Source organism: Heloderma suspectum, chromosome 2, assembly GCF_057233095.1.
Source record: "Heloderma suspectum isolate Gila_16-S chromosome 2, 16-S_ref, whole genome shotgun sequence".
Taxonomy (NCBI): Eukaryota; Metazoa; Chordata; class Lepidosauria; order Squamata; family Helodermatidae; genus Heloderma; species Heloderma suspectum.
In genome coordinates, this window is record NC_139459.1 from 193,554,406 (window position 1) to 193,578,687 (window position 24,282).

Consider the following 24,282-nt stretch of genomic DNA (forward strand, 5'->3'; position numbering starts at 1 on the left):
CCTGCCGGGAAAAGCTTTTTATCTCTGAACAGGGCAGACGGTCTGGGGCTTGGGGAAGAAGCTGGTGGGCCAGATGGGGCTTCCCTGTGAGTTTCATGCGGCCTGGAGCTTCCCCACACCATCCCTGCTATGGAGACTCGGGTACCACTCCTTCTCCACAGTCTGCCCCAAATGTTTCTTACCAGCTATAATGTCTCTGGAGAGACTCAGGAACGCCACAAAAAGGCCCAGGACTACTCCTTGCCACATTTTCTCTGCAGAATGAAAAGCAGAATGAATGAATGAATGAATGAATCATAAGGATCTTAATAAGCACTTTCCAAATTCACGCTATAATAGCGTTTGTTTCACTAAACATGTGTGGTGTGCATATTCTTATGCACGCTTCTATGTACTTTGTTTTAAAAGAAAGAAGAGCCTACAGAGTAGGGTGTTTCATTTGGAAAAAGAAAGAAAAGAATGGACAAGGGATAGGACAGGGGTCTCTTCCAAGGAAAGAAAACTACACCTGCCAAGATTCAGCTGCATGGATCATCTGTGGATCTCTCACCAAACTAACTCTCTGCCAATGACCATGGGCCTTTGGCATGCTGCCTCTTACCCCCCCCCCCCCCAGAACAGGCTTGGGTTTAGTTTTCCAGCGGCACTGCTACCATTATTTTCCCCCTAGTGCCCTTTTATGTGCAGTGTATAAGGCTGAATGGTTCTGGTGGCACCCCCTGATTATAGACTCTGGAGTATAGACGCAGCAGCAGTGGCAGCCTAATATGGGGCAGGCCACCACCCCTCAGATAACATCAGGACTCTATCGCAGGCCACAACACCTGGGAAGAAGGATTCCATGTGTACAATGACCACACATCCATCTCCCACATCCAGCTCCCACAAATGCTGGCCCAAGACATTTAGCCGCCTGAGGCAGTGCAGCAAACGCTGCCCCTTCCCTGTCATGTTGCACAGTACCCAAGGCCAGGGGGCTGCTTCCTCTGTTCAGGAAAGGTGGTATGCTGGAGCGGGGCATTCCAAGGAAGCTGCTGCTTCATCCATGGAGCAGCCCAGACTGAAAGCTTATATAGCAGGGGTGGGCGACATCCCTTGGGTTGAGGGCCACATTGGATATTGGGTGGGTGGCTGGGGGCACACTTACGCACACACACATATCACGCACACGCACACACAATACCACTCATACAGTCACACACACACACATCATGTACACACACATACACACTTGCACACACATCACATCACACCTGCACACACATCACACATACACACATCACACACATGGCATTGGGCTGGCAGGAGCAGGATTCTTTGGGGAAAGAGGGCGCATGGAGATGACCCTTCATGCACCCTCTTTCCCTGTGTATCTAATATATGTGATCTAGAGGCTCTACCCCAGGGATGGGGAGCATGTGGCCCTCCAGATGCTTTGGACTACAGCCCCCAGCTTTCCTGAGCATTGGCCATGCTGGCTGCGGGATCAGGGTTGAAGTCCAAAACATCTGGAGGGCCCCAGGTTGGGGGAGGCTGAAATCCCTATCTGGAGACAGTGCACAAGGGGGCTCTCAATGACCTTATGAAACCTGGCCATGAAATGGGAACTGTTCAGAGCCTGCTTGCAAATCCAGCTTCAGTTGTGAGCTTTGGGGTTTTTACTCTCCCTCCTGCAACAGGGGAGATGGTTTTCCACTTTGCATTATTGGCAGGATCTGGCTTCGGAAGATGCTGAGTTTGCCCTGCACTGTTGTGGTGATGGATCCACTTTTGCCTGGCACTTCCTGGCTTTCTTCCAACCTGTCCCCTCTATCTCCATGAGCTGAGGCCAGCTGTTGATTTCAGAGACTCCGGGTGTTTTGTAGCAGGCTTATCAATGATATAAAAATACTCTTTGCAGGAATCCAAAAATGTTCCAGCTGCTCCATTGAGAGAGGGAGTGGGAGGTTTTGGAGGGGGCGTGGGGGTTGCTTGTTTGTCCGTTTCCTTGTGAAACAGAAACTCTTGCCAAGCTAAACCCAGTGGAGTCTTGACCTCACGCATTCCCCTTCCAACTCCTGCAACCTTCCCCTTTGTAAATGCAGAGAATGTGGGTCCTGGGAGTCCAGGGCCATTTTGTTCTGTGTTGCCCACAGATTCCTAGCACAAACAAGCTGTGTCTCAGCTTCCTGCTATTCAAGAATTCCAGCGCATAGCCAGGGCGTTGCAGCCTGGACAGGAATCAAGATTGTTTAGATTCTGCCCTTGATGGGGGAAATGGAGACATGTAAACAGAGAGATCCGTAAGTCTGCAAAAACATAAGCAGCTCGGCTCCAGCCATGAGGTCGCCTAGCAGGCCACAAACACTCCCCTGTCCCCAACCCCAGCTTGCTTTGTTGTACGTCATGGAAGGGAAACACAGACAAGACTTCAATGTTGGCCTGTAAGTAGTGAGATCAGAAAGTAAATAGTGATGTCAACATCTGGTGCAGAGAGGATGCCATGTCCCTGCAAATCAAATGGAACATCAGGAGCAGTTGCTCCTCTTCTTTTCTCCAGTACAAAGCCACCCTTCCTTCCCTTCTCTGTTTTAACCATGGTTTAGAGTCACCTTTGCGCTGACTCAAGCCATGGTTGATGTGAACCAGGGATCCCTTCTCAACCAGGATTTGAAACCTGGGGGAAAATCTACCCCAGAGCCCCTTCTGTTGCTAAGGCATATCTGACCCGCAGTTTCCACAAGTAGCATTTGCTCCTTCTGGTGCGTGCACTGAGGGCATTTCTACACCAGCCTAAAATCCTGCATTTAAAACGGGGCTTTCTGCTTCCGTTTTAAATGCAGGATCACCACTGACTCTCTTTACATGCGCTTCCTCCCCCTGAAGAGGAACTCAAGTGGAACAGACGGGGTAATTTGATAGCTCATTATCTGCGATCTATTTAAAAACGGAACAAGGGGCATTTAGTGCAGGAGATGCCCTGGAGGGTCACGGCAGGGTGACGGCGTCATGTAAAGAGCCTGCAAACTTTGGTGAAGAAGCAATCTCAATCGCAGGATGAAAGCTCCGTGTGATGAACCCCAGAGTTTCCTCCACATATTTAAGCAAACAGATCGAGTCTGTTCATGTCTCTGACTAAGGGGATGTCCATATTGCAGCTTCCCACACTCAGTAATCCTTACAATAGCCTTCCCCAACCTCGGCGGTGTCTCCACCAGCGATTTACTCCCAACTGGCAGCGTTTGGAGGTCGTTGGGGGTAGATGATGTCATGCCCATCCAGCAGCCACCCTTGAGCTTCTCAGGGAAAAACTGGATTTCCTGAGACTGCTTAAAGTCCGATTCTTTTCCTTAAGTCAGGTTCTCCGTGGTACAGCTGCTGTGTGCCCCAACCCCGCATTGACCTCGGGTATGCTAGCCCTGCCCAGGGGTGTGCCTTTCACCGTGACCCCGGTCAAGGGGTATTTCCTGTGTTTCCCATCTCTGCATGAACCAATTAGTGTCTACTTGGAAGTAACTCCCATTGTGCTCAGTGAGGCTTGTCCCTGAATGTGCCCACCATCATTTACAGAGAACCCCCTCAATTGAAACAGCATATTTTAAAGCACTCCTTCCCTAAAGTCTGTAAAGCACTTTCCCAAAGCTGTGATTCTCCATTGTCTGGTTTATTCCCTTCGGAAGTAACTAATTTACACCTTCGTTCCTGCGCAGCATCGCGGGTTAGCAAGGGGGCTGATTTCCCATCCCTTTGTTTCCCCTCCCTGTCTTTCCCAGCACAAACATATGTGTGTCTACTCAGAAGTAACTCCCGCTGTGGTCCACAAGGCTTGTTCCCAAAATGCACACTCCTGAAATGACTGAGATCCCCATGAATCAAAATAATGCATTTAGAGAGCCTTAATGTCAAAGCTTAGAAGCTTCGATTGATCGCAGCAGGGCAGCAAGAACACTGTGTTCCTGTAATGACTGTTTATTTAAAGACGGAAGTAATGCAGAGTGGGGGAAGGGGGGAGAGAGAAGGAGATGGCTTGCAGTTTCAAGGCAGGGGGAACACTGTTTTCCTGTGATGATTGTTGCTTTAAGGAAGTAAGTAATGCGGTGGGGGAGGAGAAGGAGAGTGATTTTTGTCAAGACACTGGAGGAAACCTCAGGATTTTATCGAAAGAGAAAGGGGGAGGAGAGCCTGGATGGGGGGGAAGCTTCTCTTATTGGTTGAGCAGCCCCTGCCAGTCAGATGACGTTCACTCCAACCCCCCCACCCCACCTGGAAGTATGTTCTGTGAAGCAACTTATACTGGTGCGGTGCACTCGCTCATGGAGCCCTGCACGGACACAAGCGCACCCAAGCCGATTCCTTGAAAAAAATCCTTCTGTTGTCATGACGAAACCCCCTTGGTGCCCTCCAGATGTTTTGGACTACAACTCCCAGGATTCCTGACCACTGGCTATGCTGTCTGGGGTTGTTGGGAGTTGTAGTCCAACACACCTGGAGGGCATCATGTTGGGGAAGGCTGCCTTACAACAACCCTGCAAGGTGGCCCCTGCATTATTATCCCCATTGTGGTAGAGAAACTACCTATAGCCCTGTTTGCATATTCCCTCAATTGAGTAGATAAGGGCCAGACGATATTCAGGACTTACAGGCTCAAGAGAAAGGTTTCTCGCTGCAGGGAGGTGCAAAGTCAATTTCTCTGTTCTCGGGAGCCACTGTGGCAAATACTGGTCTATGGTGACAGTGAAAGTGGGGCAGTGCTTAACCCTGTGTGTGTCTGCTGATTCTTCCCGGCAAATGCCTTCCCAGGTTATATTCCTCCACCCACCCATACACACGGCTGAGTTTCTCAGAGGCACACACACACTCACTCACATGCCTACTCTCCCCAGCATACTTATATATTTAAATACCTATATCCTGCCTTTCCTCATACAGCTCCAGGATGCAGCACATCTATTCACTATTTATTTTATTTAGGCAATTTATAGCCCGCTTTCCAATCAAACAGATTCCCAAGGTGGGGCTGTGGAATTGAGCACCGCGAACCCTGTGGCTCCCCTGTAACTTCTACTTGCACCTCCATGTGCATGATCAGAAAGGAAGTTCTAATGTGAAGGTGTGGAACATCTCTATTTCTTGAATACATTTTTCTTTTCCATAAAAGTAAAACTGGGAGCAAAACAGGATTGGCCGTCCCTAGCGTTGAGCACGGCCAACCAGCTGCAAGCACCTGACTGCGAAGCAGAGTTGGGAGATCTTTTTGGATCCGGGGCCTGCATTCTCTCAGGGGGAAAAGGTCGGGGGCCACAAACCTGTGGAGGGCGGAGCCAGAGCCAAAAGAGGGTGGGGCGAGAGCCCAAAGTGCGCAGGGCCAGCCTTTCTCTCTCAGCCCCGCCCCCATCATTTATCTATTATTTGCTGGTTTTGTATGTTATCTTTTTATCTGCTTGTTCGCTGTTTTATCTCGTTGATTACATTGCATTATTGTATTTTATTGTGCTTTATTACTGTAAGCCGGGGTGGGCAGAAGGTTGATTGGGATCTACTGGTAGATCTTGGGGTGATTCGTAGTACATCTCCAAGGGGTTCTGACTCCTAATACTTTAATGAGAGCAAGTAACATTTCAAGAGGGAAAAAATCCTTGGCATGGCTGGCCTTGTGCTAATTACTTCTCTCTCAGCCTCAGCATTCCTTCTCTGTACAATAGGAGTACTAATGGATTGCTTTTGACCAGGCCTTTGTTCAGCTCCACTGGCCAGTTTTAGAGCGTTGTCTTAGAACAGCCTTCCCCAGGGTGTTGGACTCCAACTCTCAGCACCTGGCTGGGGATGCTGGGAATTGCAGTCCAACACATCTGGAGGGCACCAGATCGGAGACGTCTGTGTTAGAAGAATCTCTGAGCATCTCTACACCATCCTCAAATCCTGCATTTAAAAGGCGGCTTTCTGCTTCTGTTTTAAAAGCAGGATCACGACGGACTCCCTTTACACACGCTTCCTTTCCCTCCTCCCCTTTCCCCCTCCTTCTCCCCCTTATCTGAGTCTTCCATATGTTTCATTGGTCTAGCTCCTCTTGCGGCTTTTCCTTTTTCATGGAGGGAACTCAAGCGGAACCGAAGTGGGGTAATTTGGTAGCTCATTATCTCCGATCTATTTAAAAACGGAATAAAAGTCATTTAGTGCAGGAGTCGCCCTGGAGGTTAACGGCGTCACCTAAAGGGCCCGCAAACTTCCGTGAGTGAGCAATCTCAATAGCAGGATAAAAGCTCCATGTGAAGAAGCCCTCTGTGTTCTGGTAACTCAAATATGCTGGTGCATGGTTCATGAGTTGCAGTATGTAATTGACTCCACCCGCCTAGCCCCCATTTCTGGTTGGCAAATCTCAGTGTTCTAGTAAAAAAAAAGATCCCGCAAGCCTGAAGCCTGGCCACCCCTGCTGTAAGCCTCCTTGAGGCTATTTTATGGTGAAAGATGGGATCGAAATTTGCATAAACAAACAAACAAACCTGGCATAGAGAGGCTGAAGCGAGGAGCATTCGATCACAACTGCTCACATGTTCCAATTATACTTAGCATTTATATAATGCTTTAGAACGAAAATCAAAGCAAACGGCCTTGGAGTAACTTGTATTACTTTTCCTGTCCATTGGATTTCCTCCCACTTGGCTCTCTATTTCTTCCATTTGAACAGCCCAACAGCTACAACACTTCAGCTCTCTCCCTTTGCTCCAGCTGCTTCCCAGACTGTTCTCTGCCCTCGATGCAAAACCTGTGACCTCCTCCTCATTTCACAACTGGCCTGAGCTCTAGTTCTCATACACACTGTCTGCAACGGAATCTCTGGAGGATACACCAAAGAGGCGCCTTCTTCTGTCAACGGCTTTCCAGATCCTCTTTACATGAGACCCAGGAATGGTCAAATCATGTCCTCCTTCTATAACTTTGCTCCAGAAATTGGGAAACTTTGAGGCAATCACATCTCACACAGAGAGAAGGAGAAAGGCAAACAGAGGGGTTTGGGGGCAGAGTACTATTGTACCCTGTGTCAAAACAAAGGGAGCTATGGGTGAAACATGCAGGAATGGAGCTTGGACAAAGAACACATGGATCCATAGGACTCATTTGGATGATGAGACAGTCTGTCCCAAACATGGTTAAAACACACCATATTATAGGGACAGGGCTTTCTCAGTGGTGGCCCTACACCTTTGGAATTCCCTCCCCAGGGAGATACATATGACCTTATCACTGTTGGCTTAAAAAAAATAATCTGAAGAAACATTTATTCCGGTCTGGATTTAGTGTTTAAGAATCATTAGCTGCTGCTGTTGTGTGTGCGCGCGATTGTAATTTGTAATGTTTCAGTACTATTGAAAACTGCCTTGTGAGGGCAGTGCGCCCTGAAAGCTGGGTTAAAAATCTTTTAAATCAATGAATCAGTATCTGATAGCCTACTGTAGCGATGTGCAAACTTCAGGCTTGCGGGATCCACTTTGGCTTTTTACTTTAACCCTGAGATCCACTGACCAGAGCCTGGTGCAAAATACCCATAGAATTAAAGAATTCTGAGCAAAGGAATTCGGTTTGAGTACCAGAACTGAACAGAGCTCACAGTTCTTCCACAGAAAAAAGTCAGTCCTGGTTACCCCCAAGCTTCCTTCATTTAAGAAGTATAATTTAAGGCAGGAGTGGGGCAGGAGTTATTTTGTTGTTGCTATTGTTAAACAGTTAGGAGTCAGAAATCCTTGCTGGTCAACTGCAAATCACCCAGAGATCTAGCAGTAGATTCAGATCTACCTTCTGCCCACCCCAGCTTACTGTACACAAATAAATGGTGTCTGCACTTCATCCAACTTTCTTAAACTTCCCATACCAATTGATCAGGCCAGGGAGCCACTCTGTATAAAATCAAATGAGACTTGGACCGTTCCCTCTCAGACTGGTTAGCAGTTTCCTACCTGAGAGTCTGACGGGGGTGGGGGGGATGACCTACACAGAGGGCTTCTCCCATTCAGAATCCAAGGGCTTCTCCACATGGGGCCTTTATCCTGTGATTGAGACTGGCTACTCAGAGAAGTTTGTGGGTCCTTTACATGATGTTGTCAGCCTCCAGGCTCTCTCCCATGTCTTCTGACCTTTCTGCCATTTTTTTTAAAGATCAGAGATAATGAGCCATTAAAATACAGAGTGTTGAATTTCTCCATGAAAAGAGGAAGTTGTGCAATAATAGGAGCTGTACCACAGTGCCATCTAGTGGCTGTATAATGAAACATATAGAAGTCACAGACAAAGGGAAAAATGGGGGGAGAAGGAAAGCGCATGTAAAGGGCCCATCTTAATCCCACAAAGAATCCAGAAGCAGAAGCCCCAGTAAAACTGAGGGATAAAAAGCCTCTGTGTGGAGAAGCCCCTTGGCTAAGTGGCTGGAAGCACCAACATACAGAATCTCTATAGCCCATCGGCTCATGAAGTTTTTCTAGCTCCAGCATGATTGGACCTTCCAGGATTAAGCTTCATTGGCTGAGTTTCCCACACCTTATACATTTCTCGGGAGCTGTACGGCTGTACCCAATTCCAAACTGCTGGAAAATCCTGATCCTCTTGAATGGCCAAGAAAGCAGGCTTTGAGAAGCCACTCTGAGGAGCTGCAATTGTTGAGTGACCTCCCCTGGGGTCTTGTGATATTTGGATGGCTTTCCTATAGGACAGCCTTCCCTGACATGGTACCCTCCAGATGTTTTGGAGTACAACTCCCACTGTCCCTGACCATTGAGCATGCTGACTGGGACTGATGGGAGTTATAGGGTGCTTCCAGATGAGGCTTTTATCACAGCATCGCCCTGCTGCATTCACGGAATTTTATAGTGATCCAGACCACATCGTCTTTCACTTGTAACCCTCCCATGTTTCCCCACCGCTTCTTCCGTCTTTTTTGTTAACGCAGAAAATGCGTTTTAAGGAAAGGAAGCAGAAGACAGAATAGCAGCACAATGCCTTCTGATGGATAGCACTAGGAGCTTTTTGTCTGGAAGCACCTGTAGTCCAAATCATCTGGAAGTAGGGATGTCAGAGGATTCCGCCACAGATCTCAGTGAGGTCGAATGCCAGTGCATTTGGCCCCCATAAATCCGTGGTGGAACAAAGCCCCCCCACCCACCCCCCACGAAAGGCGCGCGAAACGGAGCACTTACCTGGTGCCGTTTGCGCTGCTTTGTGAATGGCGGCCATGTCTGCGGCCGCCATTCGCGTCCCCATTTTTGCCGTGATAGGCTACGTAAATACTTACATAGCCTATCACGGCTAACGCAGGGATGCCATTTGCATCCCTGCGGAGGCCGTGATAGGCTACATAAATATTTACGTAGCCTATCACGGCAAAAATGGGGAACGCAAATGGCGGTGGCTAAGGTGGCGGCTGTTTGCATTCCTGTTTTTTTGCCGTGATAGGCTACGTAAATATTTATGTAGCCTATAACTGCAAAAAACAGGAACGCAAATGGCGGCCGCCATAGCCATCGCCATTTGCGTCCTCAGGCTCTGCACGCCTGCCAATGCACCTGGCCGGTGGCTCCGTGGAGTTGCCACGGAGCGGAGCCAGCCGGATTAGGATTTCGGGGGGAGGTGCGGAGTGCCTCCCCCCCACCACGAATCACCCCTTCAAAAAGGTAAGTGACTTTCGCACATCCCTATCTGGAAGGCACCACAATGGGGGAAAGCTGCTGTAGGAATTGCTGAAGAGCAGTAAGACTGTAAAATAAGAATACGAATATGGTAACTGCTTTGCTGGGCCAGTGCACCTGGTCTAGCATTTGGTCTCCAACAGTGGCCAATCAGATGCCCATGGCTTACAGGGAAGGTATGATGAAGAGAGCACTTTGTCCCTAGTTTCTGCTCATTACATCACAAGTATGTTAACTCTGAAAGTTTTGGTTATTATGGTTAGTAGCCATTGATAGATCTATTATTGACCATAATAATGTTCAGTCCTTTAAAAAAAGTTATCTATAATCCTAAAAAGACCCTGTCAGCCTTAGGTGTTGAGTTCTCTGGATTCAACCTGTAGCAGGAGGGTGGGCAATGAATGGCACTCCATGGATAAGTGGAATGCAGCCTACATAATATACGCTGATATCCACTAAGCCAGGGAAAGGGAACCTGTGGCCCTCCAGACGTGCTGGCCTCCAACTCCCAACTGCACCAGCCAACATGGCCAATAGTGAGAGATGAGTGGTAGTCTAGCAACAACTGGAGGGCCACAGGTTCCCATCCCTGCACTAAAGAGAGGGGTGTGTGTGCATCTGTTGGTTCACCATTATTTTATTTACTTTTATTGCGTTACATCTGCTCAGTCACCCGGGTTCTAGCATCTGCACTTTGTTCGTCTCACATTGCAACACACTGTGTTCACCTCATGCTGCAGGGAACAGCTTGGAAACATGGGCAGTGTCCGTTGAGGGCTAATAAATTTGAAGCGCACTGTGAAGAACTTCCAGTGGTCAGGAGGTGGGATTTGAGCATCCTCCTGCTCCAGACCACGGTAGAAGGGCAGGAGGAAAACGCCACAGCTGTGAAGGCAAATATTGTAATTGTGTGTGTGCACTTGCAGTTTTTGAACGGACTGCCGAAGTACCACTTCAATTATTACTCTGTCTGCCTGCCTGCCTAATCAGATAAGTCCACTCATCTATTGCAGGCTAATGGGACTTGACACCTATATAGGCCTTTTTGGTCATTAGACAAATTCATGGAGGATAAGTCACCAATGGCTACTAGTCATGTCAGATAAACATAGGTGGCCATGTGCCCTCCTTTACAGAGGACAGTCCTCTGTTTTGAAAGCATCCTCTATTTGAAGCGCTGTTCATTTTAAAGATAAAGAACTATAAGAACCTGTTCTGGTTCCACATTGGTGCCTGATGTCAATAATGGACTGGATGAGGGCAAACAAACTGAAGCTTAATCCAGACAAGACAGAAGTGCTTTTGGTCAACTGAAAGGCAGATCAGAAAATAGGGATTCAACCTGTGCTGGATGGAGTTACACTCCCACTGAAGACTAAGGCTCACAGTTTGGGTGTACTCTTGGATTCGGCCTTGAACGTGGATGCCCAGGTCTTGCTGGTTGCCAGGAAGTTGCAGGAACGCGTTTGCATAGCTGAGGCTAGTGTACCAACTGCGCCCATTCAAGAGACGTCTGATCTTGCCATCCTCATGCATGCCTTAGTCACATTCCGTTCGGACTTCTGTAATGTGCTCTATGTGGAGCTGCCTTCACAAACTGTTCAGAAACTTCAGGTGGTCCAGAATGCTGTGGCCAGACTGTTGACTGGGGCTGGTTACAGGGAACACATGACTCCCTTATTACAACAGCTTCACTGGCTACCGGTCTGTTTCCAGGGAGAATTCAAAGTGCTGGTTGTGATCTATAAAGCCCAGTATGGCTTAGGACCAGGCTACCTGAAAGACCACCTTCTCCCATATGAGCCTGGCCCATTCCTGAGATCTTCTGGAGAGGCCCTTCTTTCAAGACTGCCGCCTTCAGGGGTGTGTTTGGTGGTGACCTGAGAGAGGGCCTTTCGGATGGCCGCTCCTTTATTTAAAAGGGCCTTTAACCTGGTAAGTGGATCTGGTGGGTTAGGTGCTATGTTTAATGCTAGTTTTTCTGTAATTGTGATGTTTTTATTGTATTTTAATGTATTATTATTTTAATCAAGTTTAATTGGTTCTAAAAGCTGCCTTGAGTGCCATTTTTGGGTAGAAAGGTGGGGTACAAATAAAATAAAATAAAAAATAAGAAGGGAGAGGTGGGCCTTGAAGTTGCCCGTCAACAGTTAGTACCTGGACTGCAGACTGAGCAGGTGTACAAGTCACCTGGTCACAGCCTTCTCTCCTATCGTGAAATGTATTTTTATTTTAGATTATAGTAATTGTAGGGCTGGCCCTACCATTAGGCAGTGAGGCAGCTGCCTCAGTCAGTGAATGCTGGGGTGTGTGTGGGGGACAGTTGTGGCAGCCCCCAGCTGTTTCCCTCTGCTGGAGGACAGAATTGTGAGTGCCACGCAGCCTTTCCTGCACCCCCTATGCTAGCCTGTTGCCCTCAGATGTGTGGAGGACACTGCCCCGTTACCAGTGTTGAAGCCTAATTCAATTGCCAGTCCAGTTGGCTGCTGTCTGTGGAATAAGGATGGGGGTTGTCATCTTGTCTCAGGCGACAGAATGTCATGGGTCAGCACTAATGGATTCTAAACGTGCATACCTACATATATATATATATATATATATATATATATATCAGCATATGCACATTTTATGCAAATCTGCATCTCCTTTTGTCCTCTGTTTTGGCGATGAACAAGCGCTCACCTCACCTAGACAAATGGAACATTCAGGTTCAGAGGAGAGTCTGCCTCTGAATACTAGTTGTTGCTGGGAGCAACAACAGCAGAGGGGAGCTGCTGCCTTCATGCCCTGCTTGTGGATTTCCAATAGACATCTGGCTGGCCACCATCGGAAGTCTGATTCAGCAGGGCTCTTAGATTCGTATTTCTGATGTTTTTTTCTTTAACCTGAAATGACATGGAGCTGAGCAGGAAGTGGAATCCATGCTCTGAGCTAGAATTGCTGGGTGGAAAGGGTGTGCTTGCAGCATTTGGCTGACATGGTCCTCTTTCAGGGTGCACCGAAGCCACATCCCACATGTGTGATGCTACCAGAAAGATGGAGTAGTCAGTGTGGTTTGGGGGTTGCAAATGGGACGCATGGTGAAGCAATCACACAACTGCTTTACCGCAGGCAGAATTCTGCATAGGGCCACTCAAATCACATCATGCCAATTGACTCATGTGAATTGGTTCTAATTCTTATATTAGGACATCAAGAACATAGGAAGCTGATCAGATTAAACCAGATCAGTCTATCCGTTTAGTCCAGTGTCTTCTATTCTGCCTGGCAATGGCTTTCCAAGGTCTCAGGTGGCGAAGGGTCTTTTCTGTCACCAGCCACCTGATCCATTTAACTGAAAATGTTGGGGATGGAACCTAGGACTTTCTGCATGCAAAGCACATATGCTCTACCACTGAGCTATAGATTCTCTCCTACATTGCGATTTTGTGTTTTGGTTGTTTCGGTGGGGTATAAGCATTCTGTTGACTTCTGCTTCCCCCTGCCCCACTCTACAACCTCCCCTGGCACCGCTCCTGCAAGCTCTTGTCTCTCCTTCCTTTTATTGCTGGTGTTACATAGGCACTTAGGAAGCTGCCTTATACTCTGTGAAACCATTGGTCCATCTAGCCCAGTATTGTCTACAGCAGGAGTGGGCAGAAGGTAGTTCTCCAAATGTTTTGGCCTTCAACTCCTACCCCTCGTCTACAATGACTGGCAGCAGCAGCTCTCCAGAGTTTCAGGCAGGAGTTTTTCCAGGCCTACCTGGAGATGCCAGGAATTGAACCTGGGACCTTCTGCATGCAAAGCAGGTGCTCTATGGGCTCTTAACTGTTTCAGAGCAGTTAAAAGTATGAGCTGGGTCCCTGGCTCAAATCTCAGCTAGCAAATGGGCAAATCAGTCTGCAATTTCCCCACATCTCAATTTGTAATGTGGCTTCAGTAAAATGACACAGGCCTACCTTATAGGGTCATTGTAAGGATTACCGAGAAGATTATGAAAAGCGCTTTGAGCCCTTAGAAATGTCCTCTATTAATGGTAAGTCTAATTCTGTGGCTGAAACTCCCAAACCTCAAACGTATTGGCTCGTTCTGCTTTTTAATGCAAAAATAACACTCATGACTTGGTTCCTTTAAAAAAAAAAACCATTTCCAGGGTGTGTAAGGATGATTCTTGGCCCTGTTTCAAAGAAAGGGGTCAGAGAGATTCCCACAGCTGCAATCCTCCACCCTGTGACCCAGTGTAGTGTTTAGCCCCATGACTGCAAAGAGGGAAGTGGGTGCCAGATTCACAATCAGAGAATCTATACAGGAATGGGTGAGAACTTATCAAAATTTGCAAACAGGGTGGAAATAATTTGAGATTAAAATAATGAATGTGGGAGAAACCAAAATCGACAAATTTGTCTCTCTAGGCCCAGGGCTTTGAGTGCTTAGATCTTAAAGGTTTGGGTTTGAATCCTTCTGTAGTCAATCAGAATTAGAGTTGCCACCTCTTTTTTTCTGACAGTCTCCTCATCTTTAACAGCTGTATGGCAGGCAGGCACAACATGGTCCTCTCCGTGCTGGGAATAGTTGTAACTATTCAATTTGGCCAGTACAGAAAGATGAGAATTTCATTTCTGATCATTTTTTATAGGAATGTACCACAATTCACAAATGTCTTCATATTCAGGGCAGAAAGAACTTGAGATTTAAGAAATTTGAATGCAGGAGAAAGCGAAACGGATTCATCCATCCCTAGATCTTACTCAATAGCTCTTGCCGTCTCAGCAGGTTTCCTGAACGTTTCGCAAAATGGGTGACAATTTTCATGGGTTTTTCAACCCTTTCTAGTTGCAGACAGGCTGCGTTGCCACATAGCTCAGAGACCTGCGGCCTATACTAATGAACTACTGAAATTCACTGCCACAAGATGAGGTTAGGACCGCTCGCTTAGACGGCTTTGAAAAGGGATTATTAGACAAATGCATCTATCAGCGCAGCAGCTTTTAGCCATGCTGGCTGCCAAATGCTGGACATGGGCAGCCTTAATGCCCTTCTTGTACGTTTTGAGAGGCCTCTGGTTGGTCACTGTTCAGGCTGCACTAGATGGACATTTGGTGAGATCCACCATGTCTCTTAAGTCTTATATCCCTTCCATGGATTGGCCCCCTCACTGCTTCCTTTTAGGCTGGTGGTGGTGAAGATGTCTCTATTCTAGCAAACCGTTTAGTGTATTTTAATCTTGCCGGTCACTGTGGACATGTTATTTATTTCTTTATCTAGATAGATTAGCTTTCCCCACCTGGTACCCGCTAGGTATTTTGGACTTCAACTCCCATCAGCCCCAGCCAGCACAGCCAATGGTCACAAATCCTGGGAGTTGTAGTCTAAAACATTTGGATGCACCAGTTCAGACAGATATTTTTAGAACTCCTTTTGGGGCATAGCTCTTACAAGGCAGTTATACAATAAAATATAAAATGCACTAAAATCACCAAACCATTTAAAAACAGTTACAAAACAGCAGCTTGAAAATATAGCCAGGTTATATATAATCTGCTTGATCTTACCGGTGGACCTATGAGCAAGGCCTCTGAAATTGTTCTTACTGTATGGGAAGGTTTGTCACTGGTGAGGGCAATCCTTCAGATAACCTGGCCCCAAACTGTATAGGGCTTTAAAAGTTATCACCAGCACTTTGAACTGGGCTCAGGAATGCGCTGACAACCAGTGGTGCAAAGTAGGCATCACATGTTCCAGCCTCCTAGTTCCCACCAACATATGGGTGGCTGCATTTTGCACCAGTTGAAGTTTCTGAACCATCTTCAAAGGTAGTCCCAGGTAAAGTGCATTACAGTAATCTAGTCTGGATGTAACTAGTGCATTTTTAAAAACTTTGGCTTGTTTAAAGATTAATGTTTTAATTGTAACAATTGTTGTAAGCAGCTTTAGGGCCCCTTTTTAAGATCTGAACGGTGGCATATACATTTTTAATAAATATATATAATCCTAACCTACCTAGTAGGTAGTGAAAAGTAACTTGTGCTATGCAAATAACCTTTAGGACACAGTGAGAAAGAAATAATAACGTCCTTCACCAATAGTTGCAACAGAGGCAGGTCAGATTATGACACTGGCATCCCTAGGTAAATTTCATGTCTTACTCATGGATGGCACCGGAGACCAATCTCAGTTACACAAGAGAAAAGTTGATCAGCACGTTTAGACATGTCAGTGCCCTGGCTGGGAAATAAAAATACAAACACCCACACCCTGCATACACAGCCATTCAAACAACCATGTACAAATACAATGAAACGATTCAACACAAAGAGCATAGACAATGTCTGTACAACTCACCACATCCAGCACTATCACCTGCAAAAAGCTGTCTTAAAATTTTGCAAAAGAGTGTTGCTCCTTGCACACTCCTACTATGCATCCTTCTATATCAGCCTAATAATAAAGCTGGCCCTAATGACAGATACTGTGTCTCCCTACTCACTAAATACCTTATGTGTCATTATGTGCAGTCTGTGGCACAAGCCTTGGTTACACCATGATCAAGTTGTTGTGTCCCTGAAATGACAAGCCCTAGAAATATATGTTTCATTTCCTAGCAGCAGCAGCAGCAGCAGCAGCAGCAGCATTATTTCCTCCCCTACCCCGCCAGAGCCAATCTGCATACACTTGAAGATGGGCCATAGCACTGTGGCAGAGCATAATGCTTTGCATGCACAAGATCCCACATTCAATTCCCAGCTTCTCTAGTTAAGGGATATCAGGTAGCAGGGCTAGGAAAGATTTCTTGCCAGTCACGTCTGAGTAACATGGACCAATGGTCTGATTGTATAAGGCAGCTTCACACATGTCAAGGAAAGGTGGGCTAAATACAACGGCTTCAATACTTTTCTAAAGTCATAACTTCTGAATGCAAACAGAAGCATGACCGCGTCATTATAAGGAGTTATTCAGAGCTGGCACAGCGGAATTGTAAAGTTGGAAGGGACCTCAAAGGTCGTCTGGTCCAACCCCTCTAGTCCAACCCTGATACAGGACATTTGCTCCTACAACACCCTTGATAGGAGGCCATCCTGCCTCTGCTTAAAAACCTGTAAGGAGGGAGAGTCCTCCATCTTTCGAGGCAGTCTGTTCCACTGTCAAACAGCTTATAACATCAGGAATTTCTTCCTAATGTTTAGTTAAAATTCGCTTTCTTCTAATTTGAACCCATTGGTTGTGGTCTTACCCTCTGGAGCAACAGACAGTACATTTGTTGCATCATCTATGTGACAGCCCTTCAGATATTTGAAGATGGCTGTTATATCACCTTGTAATAATCTCTTCTCTAAGCTAAACACACCCAGTTCCTTCAACCTTTCTCTCACCGTTTTTATCCTCCTCCTCTGGACACGTTCCAGTCTATCAATATCCTTCTTAAATGGTGGTACTCAGATTACAAGAAATAATGGTACCACTCTATTCTGCTTTGGTCTAGTCTGACCAAAGCAGAATACAATGGAAAAATCATTTCTTATCATCTGGATTCTATACTTCTGTTGGTGCAGTCTGGAATTGCTTTAACTTTTTTAGCTGCCATATCATACCCTGCTTAGTTGTGCTTAGTTTGTGGTCTACTGAAACTGCTAGATCCTTTTCATATGTATTGCTGTCAAGCCCAGTGTCACCCATCCTATATTTGTGCATCTGATTTTTCCTACCTAAATGCAGAACCGTACATTTATCTCTTTTGAAATTCATCTTGTTATTTTTGGCCAGGTTCTCCATAATGTCAAGGCCATCTTGAATCCTTTTTCTGTCTTCTAAGGCAGGAAGAAGCAACCTTTTGGACCCATAGGCACATTTGGAAATCTGAGGAATTGTCCCGGGCACAACCATAAAATGGCTGCCATGGGTGGGCAAGGCTAGTCACAAAGGACAAGTAAACTGCTGAGAGGCATTCATGGGAAATTAAGATGGCAGCAGCTAGAGGCTCTCCGCTTTGAAGCTCCCGCTCCCAGCTGCCAGTAAGAAAATATAAAAACATTTTTAGATAAAAATTGGGAGGAATAGGGTGCCTTGGTGGCACCAAGGAAGGTGGCTGGGGGCACATTTGCTTTCCCCTGTTCTAAGGTATTAGCAACCCCTTCCAGGCTGGTGTCATCTGCAAATTTGATCCCCTCTACTTCTTTGTCCAAGTCATTTATAAAGATGTTGAACAACACTGGGCCAGGGACAGAGTCCTGAGGCACCCCACTTGTCATTGTCTGCCTCTATTGTAAAAAAATAATGACTCAAACGAGAAGCCAAAAATAGGTCACATGACCAGGGCCCAAACATTTCCCCCAGGCTTGGAGCTCCAGGGAGCCCCTGTCTGGGCTAAGAGCCCATTACCATGAGGAAGAAATTGAGGCTCAATTGTAGGCCAAGGGTGGGCAACTCCTATGGCTCTGGCGGCCTATTTTGCACATACAAAACCACCAAGGGTTGCCCTCATCCCTGGAATGCTGCTGTCACGGTGCCACTCATTTTGGCATCGCAGCAGCAGTGGCAAAAGTAAGTGTCAATTTACTGCAAAACGCAGTGCACATTCCCCACACACCTTGTTTTAAAGTAACATTTACCTTTTTTTGTGGCTGCCCCACCCCCAAATTTCAGCAGCAATCTGCCAGGTTCCCCACATGCAGCCTGCAGGCCATGGGTTGCCCATTCCCTTTGTTGATCATGTTGAAGATGTTTATGCAAATGTATTTCCCAATATCTATATGGGGTGTCCAGATCTTGAAAGTTTGAAGTACTTAAAAGCAGTGTTGGAACAGAACAAATTCATTGATTTATTTTATTTATTACATTTCTAATCCGCCTAGTAACCAATGTACTCTGGCGGGTCATAAACAAACAGTATTCTGAACAATGAGCTTCCAGCCTAGGCCTCCTTCTAGAACCAGGGCCGAAAGCAGCACCCAGTATGGTTGGGCAGCTGCTGAGGGCCCAGTGCCCCAAAATGGACCCCAGCGCTTGAACTGGGACCTCCTGCCTGCTCCTTGACTGGAGTGAGTGGCAGCAGCAAGCACATATATAGCCACAATTCTGACATTCCCACAATGTCCTGGGGTGACACTACATTATGGCATTGTGGGTAGTCAAAATGGTGGGTGGCTTGTAGCTGCTGCTGCCTGGGTTGGTGGTGGGCCCTTTGCTGCCCCCCCCCCATAAGGCCCCCTTTGTCTAGAAGAGAGAGCGAGAGGGGGAGAGCACTTGTACATGAAATTCTAGGACTTGTACTTTTCTCTGTGACATAGGGTGGCACAGACAGGAGTGTGCCATTGTCATAGAGTTCTTTAGTTCCTGCTGAAATGTCGTATATACTGGCAGGAGAAGCCAACAGGCTATGGCAGCAGCAGTTGATCGGCAGAGGGAGGGCACACCCCAGTCAAGGATACTGAGATCCCAGGAACAGTGGGAGCCAATGTAGCTGATAGGATTTTCATGCCATAGAGCAAACATGAATGAATGAGTTAGCCCTCAACACTAGATTCTGGGGACAGGGGATAGTGTCTAAAGACATTTGTCACTTGTGTGTAATTCAAGTACATGCACACCATGCTTCCATGTCTGGACTGTAAATACAAATCAGGCAGCCAAAAATGTAAGGAGTTAACATAAAGGGAACTAAAAGAAACTAAAGGGTAGCAATCAGTCCTCCACTTTCTCACAGGCAAAGACTTGAGGTGGTGGAGAGAGGGGCCCATGTTATACCTTTGTACTGTGTCCAGAGAACTCATGCTTAGGCACTGGTCACGATTGCTTCACGACATGGCCAAACCTGCATTTTGACCTACTTTCATGGCTGTGTGAACTGAACCACAAAGTTACGGAAGTATCAAACTTTGGTTCAGTGGGATTTTCTCCCCGTCATGTGTGCATAGGATTGCAGCCTCAGGTTTTGGCTCTTCTGCATTTTCCACACACACACACACACACTTGCCCAGCTGATGAGCACTTAGGTAGGGTGGCCGCTTACACATCGCCAAAAAAGGAGAGGAAATGTACCACCAAGAGAAGAGGACAAAGGAGGATGCACATCTGCATAAAAGTGGCATATGCCAATGTTTATGTATAGAAGCAAACTTAGAAATAATTACTGTAATTTAAATAGAAATACACCACACTGCAGTGGGAAGACTGTGGCCAGGTGACCTGTGTGCCTGCCTGCTCAGTCTGCTGCCCAGGTGATGGGCAACTTCAAAGACCCCCTGCTCTCCTTCTTATACTTCTTTAAACCACACTTGGACTGGAAGTCCTTCAAATAGAGGACTGACCTCTGTAAAGCAGGACACATGGTCACTCCACTACCTTTAGGCCCCACTCACCACAAAGTTCCTGGCTATGGGCCTGCGGGCAACTCAATGTGGAAAGTTCATAAGCTTGAAAACCAATGCTCTTTCATCTTTCTCTACTGAGGTGGAGACAGATGGAGATTCCCAAACCTTTTACTAGACACTTGGTGGTGGCCTGGGCCTGGGGATCTTGTTCTTGGCTGCACAGCTGCAAAGCAGCAGGGGGAGGCTATGACTGGCAGTGGCGGGCAGGTGGAAAGGGCTAAGCCCTTCTCCCTCCTCCTGTATTCTCCCTGATACATCCTTTCCTTGGCCACTTTTCCCTACAACGCAGCAAATATGTATCCCAGAACTCAGGTTGGGAGGAATATGAATGCAGGGGGAAAGTGGCAAAGGTATTCTGTTTGTTTTTTAAACCCAGACCTGCTGCTTCTCTACTGCAAAACATGCCCTCCACTTTGCACCAGTTTGGGAATCCCTAGGTCTCCACGGAATGTATTGTTCTGGCTTAGGAAGGAAGAAACAGAAATCAAACAGGTAGAGGAGACAAATGTATCGAACCAAGTAGTATACATCCCAACATATTTCAAGCATTTAGCTCTTCATCAGAGGTCTGTCAAAGAAAACAAGAAATAACTCCCATCTATTGCAGTGGTAGCTAACTTACCACTGTAGGAGTCAGTAGCTTCTTTTGAATCTCATCAAGTAAGGAATTACAATTTCTTGATGCTACTTGGATTAATAAACTTGTGTATCCTGCACCTGTTGGGTTTCTGCTTGTACGTGCCTTGTGGTGCTGCCCTTTGAGTGTGTTCCTGCCTAAGAATGGTCACCCCAAAATCTTTATGATAATGTAAATAAGTGGACGTGCCTACCGATCCCATCTACAGACAAGGACATAATTTCCATAAAGCCTCCCTGAACCGCACAACTTTCATTGCTGGTGGAGCCTCAGATACGGCAGGGCGAAGCTCCATACTTTTCTGGAGAGTTGGTGCTGCTGCCAAGTGTCATCCTTGCAAAGATTTGGCCAAATATTTTAGGGAGATTTCCAGGTGAGCTGAGCTCAACAAGAGTCAAACACACAGGCTGGTTGGCTCAGCAGATCAAAAGAGAGGCTATGGAGACTGTGATGGGTTGTTTGAGAACCTGGCTGGAAAATTCCAAGATGCTAGGTTGCCCAGATGCTAGGAATTTGATGCTGGTACCTAGCATTTAAGTATTTTCTCCATGCTATAAAAGGTCTGGTGCCTGCATATTTGAATCTTAGGAATTTGAAATACCCCTCTTTTGCCTGGTAACTTGTGTTTTGTTTTTAATTTCCCCCAAGTAAAAATGGAAAGGTCAGAGGAAAGTAACACTGATTCCAACTTACCCGAGATTCTTTAGAGGTGGAATGGAGCACAGCTCGGCTACGTCTTGTATCCTGCGGTTTTCCTGCATCCAGCAGGCCTTGCCTAACACTTCCTCAGATGTGAGTTTTTTCTTCGGTACCAAAGCCAGAAGTGGGTTTTTTTTTCAGAAAGGTAAAGGTTAGATCACCCTGGGCAGCTCCTCACAGTACCCAGACACCTAGCCTGACATGGATTCATGGGTCACTTTTCTGATGATAGTACAGTCCTTCTGGGATTTTCCAGTTTAAAAGGAACAGCGTACCCAGATTTAATCTGAAACTCAGCTCTGGCGAAGCCTATCTCAGAGAGGCCGGTGAGTCGAAGGCAGCAGGGGTGTGTGGGAGACAGGATCCTCTTTCTCGACCCCTCTCCTCTTTCCCTCTCGCTTGAAAGCAGCGGTTTGGCAAGCTCTGGATGTGGGAGAAGTTAAAAATGTTTCTTATTACTGCCTCTTCCTGCCTGGCTTTTCTCCACCACTCCCAGCTAATAAAGCATTTCCTATTGCGGAGCACAGATCTACACACACACTCATACACACCACACTCTCTTCCTTCAAAACACAGCAGGGCCCTGGACAATTGTTCTCTATGGTCTCCTGTTTCTTTTGTAACAGAAACAACTAAACAATCCCAATTGTCTCACCTTTCTGGATTTCCTTCCTCCCTCCCTCCCCTCCCTATTGCTGCCTTCATTTACAGAATTTAAATTGACTAATTTGGGGATGTCCACCAGAAAAGTCTGTAAAATTCTGTCAGGTCACCAGAACAGAGATCCAATAAGCCAGTAAACCCCAGTGTTTCTGGTGGATCCCTTGGGCCCGCCACTATCGGTGGGCCCCTTAACCTGGGAGATGTAGGGATGGCAAACTGGCAATCTGCTCACGGTGCTGCTCTGGCCTTCTTGGATGCTCCATGCTAAGTGAGAACTGACACATAGTTGGGCCCCGGGAAAATGCCTGACCTCACCATCCCCTGGAGCTGGCCCTGTCCAGGACAGGGATGGGCAGTCTTCAGGCTTACAGGATCTACTTGGCTTTTTACTAGAATCCCAAGATGCACCAACGAGAGCATTGCAGAATTAAAGAACAGGGTGGCTCTGAACACATTCTGAGCCTAGGAATTTGTTTTCAGGAGCAGAAATGAAGTTGAGCCCACAGTCATTTCACACAAAAGCCTACTCCAAGTTACCACAAGCGTTCTGCATTTCAGCAGCCTAATTTAGGTGACAAAACTCATGTTACTGTTGCTATTGTTAAACAATTGGGAGGCAGAAGGCCTTGCCCACCCACTGAACATCACTGAGATCTACCAGTCCATCCTCATCTACCTTCCACCCACACCTGTATTCGTGTTCACCAATGACCCATCTGCTTCTACTCTGTCTCTGCCACACAGCCTCCAGATTCTGTGCTGGCCCTGGCCCTGGCCCAGCTCAAAGGGCTTGTACTTTTGAAATTAAAAGTTAGCAACGACTCTTATTGAACACCTCTCTCATAGGCTTGCTGTCAGCTACAGCAGCCTTTAAAAACATGTCATAGCCTGTGGTTGAACAGTGATGAGCAAGCGTGTGAGTGTTTTCATTGTTCCACCCTAAGCAGACATATGATGAGGGAGATGCAGGACACTGGGGTAAGTTTAGGCAGTGGCACTCACCTTGGCTGCAATCCTATGCACACGTACCTGAGAGTCAGCCCCATCGAACCCCGTGGGACTTACTTCCAAGGAAACCTGCATAAGATTGGGCTGTTATAGTCATCATATGATTAGAGAGGACACTATAGGGGGAAGGCCTGAGAACAAAAGGAAGGGTGGAAACTGCTATTAGCTTTATTCTAAAGCCTTAGGATATCGTCATTATTCCCTCTAATATCAATTTCAGGTAGCGAGTGTGTCAACAGAATTGGAGCCAAACCCGGGTCACTGAACAGCAAGAGGAAGATATCATGCTCAGGGTTTGCAGAAGTACAAAAGGTCTTTTAAAAAGTCCTAATGAGGCAAGCAACTTAGCCCCTTGAGAATAGAGCATGCTCAGTAGCCATGGAATGTTCAGTGTCAGTTCAAAAAGAAAAACAGAAAACCAGGGGAGGAGGAAGACGGAATGGAGTATCATGGAGAAGGAGACATGGCTGGCTGGCACCCTGAGTAGGCCCCCTTGTGTTAGGAGAGGAGCATACACTGCAACATTTTGCTGCAGGTCCTTCTTCTATTTTTGAATGTTTAAAACACACCCTGCTGATATTTTTTCTATATTCCACACTAGATTATCGAGATCCTTGTCCTACTGCCTTTATTTATTAAAAATACTGTAGAGGCCAACCAACCATATCCTGTAATGATTTTGCTCTATTCTTGTGGACTAGCTTCAATCAGTTTCCAAACTGGAGAGAAAGTATCAAGCTAACAGATGTCCTTCACCACAGGGTTGATGCCAGTACCACAGCAGCTCTTAACTGGGAACTGTACAAAATGCTGAGGAAATTCTAAAGGCCAGAACTCATGAATTCTTCTGTGGTTTGGGCCTTTATAAAGGTGATTGTATTTGTACCCAGTACAAGGACAATTTATTTTCAGTTCCATCATCCAATACCATGGGATGATGTCCATTGATCTTCTCCCAAGATGGCCACTTGGGAACACCTGAATGACTTCTTGTCCGGACTTAATCTATATCATTTATGTCATTACTCTAAATACTTTCACAGTAAGTATCTCTTATGCTGCAATCCTATGCATGTTTACTTGGAATTAAGTCCCACTTACTTCCAAGTAAATGCACACAGGATTGCAGCCTATGTCTTAGGCCTGATTCACATGTAACAGTCTTGGTTCAAAACTGCCCCACTTAGGTTCACAAGGATTAATTCCCTATGAGTGAATTTAGGATTGCAGTCCAAACCCAACTATTTAAGGCTTGTTTAAAACACAGTGATCT

General features: G+C 46.5%; 1 protein-coding gene across 2 annotated transcripts in view; it reads right to left on the reverse strand.

Moving 5' to 3' along the window:
• Positions 1–21,745, reverse strand: part of ACVRL1 (activin A receptor like type 1) — a 64,311-nt gene extending 42,566 nt beyond the window's left edge. For both annotated transcript variants that reach the window (XR_014787397.1, XM_084832317.1), the window contains exons 1-2: positions 21,333–21,745; positions 183–254 (exon numbers count right to left, since the gene is read on the reverse strand). Coding sequence is in view for 1 of the 2 variants with exons in the window: in XM_084832317.1 (XP_084688443.1) it covers positions 183–249 (67 nt within the window). In the remaining variant the exon portion in view is untranslated. The remainder of the gene's footprint in view (positions 1–182; positions 255–21,332) is intronic.
• Positions 21,746–24,282: the final 2,537 nt, after the last annotated feature.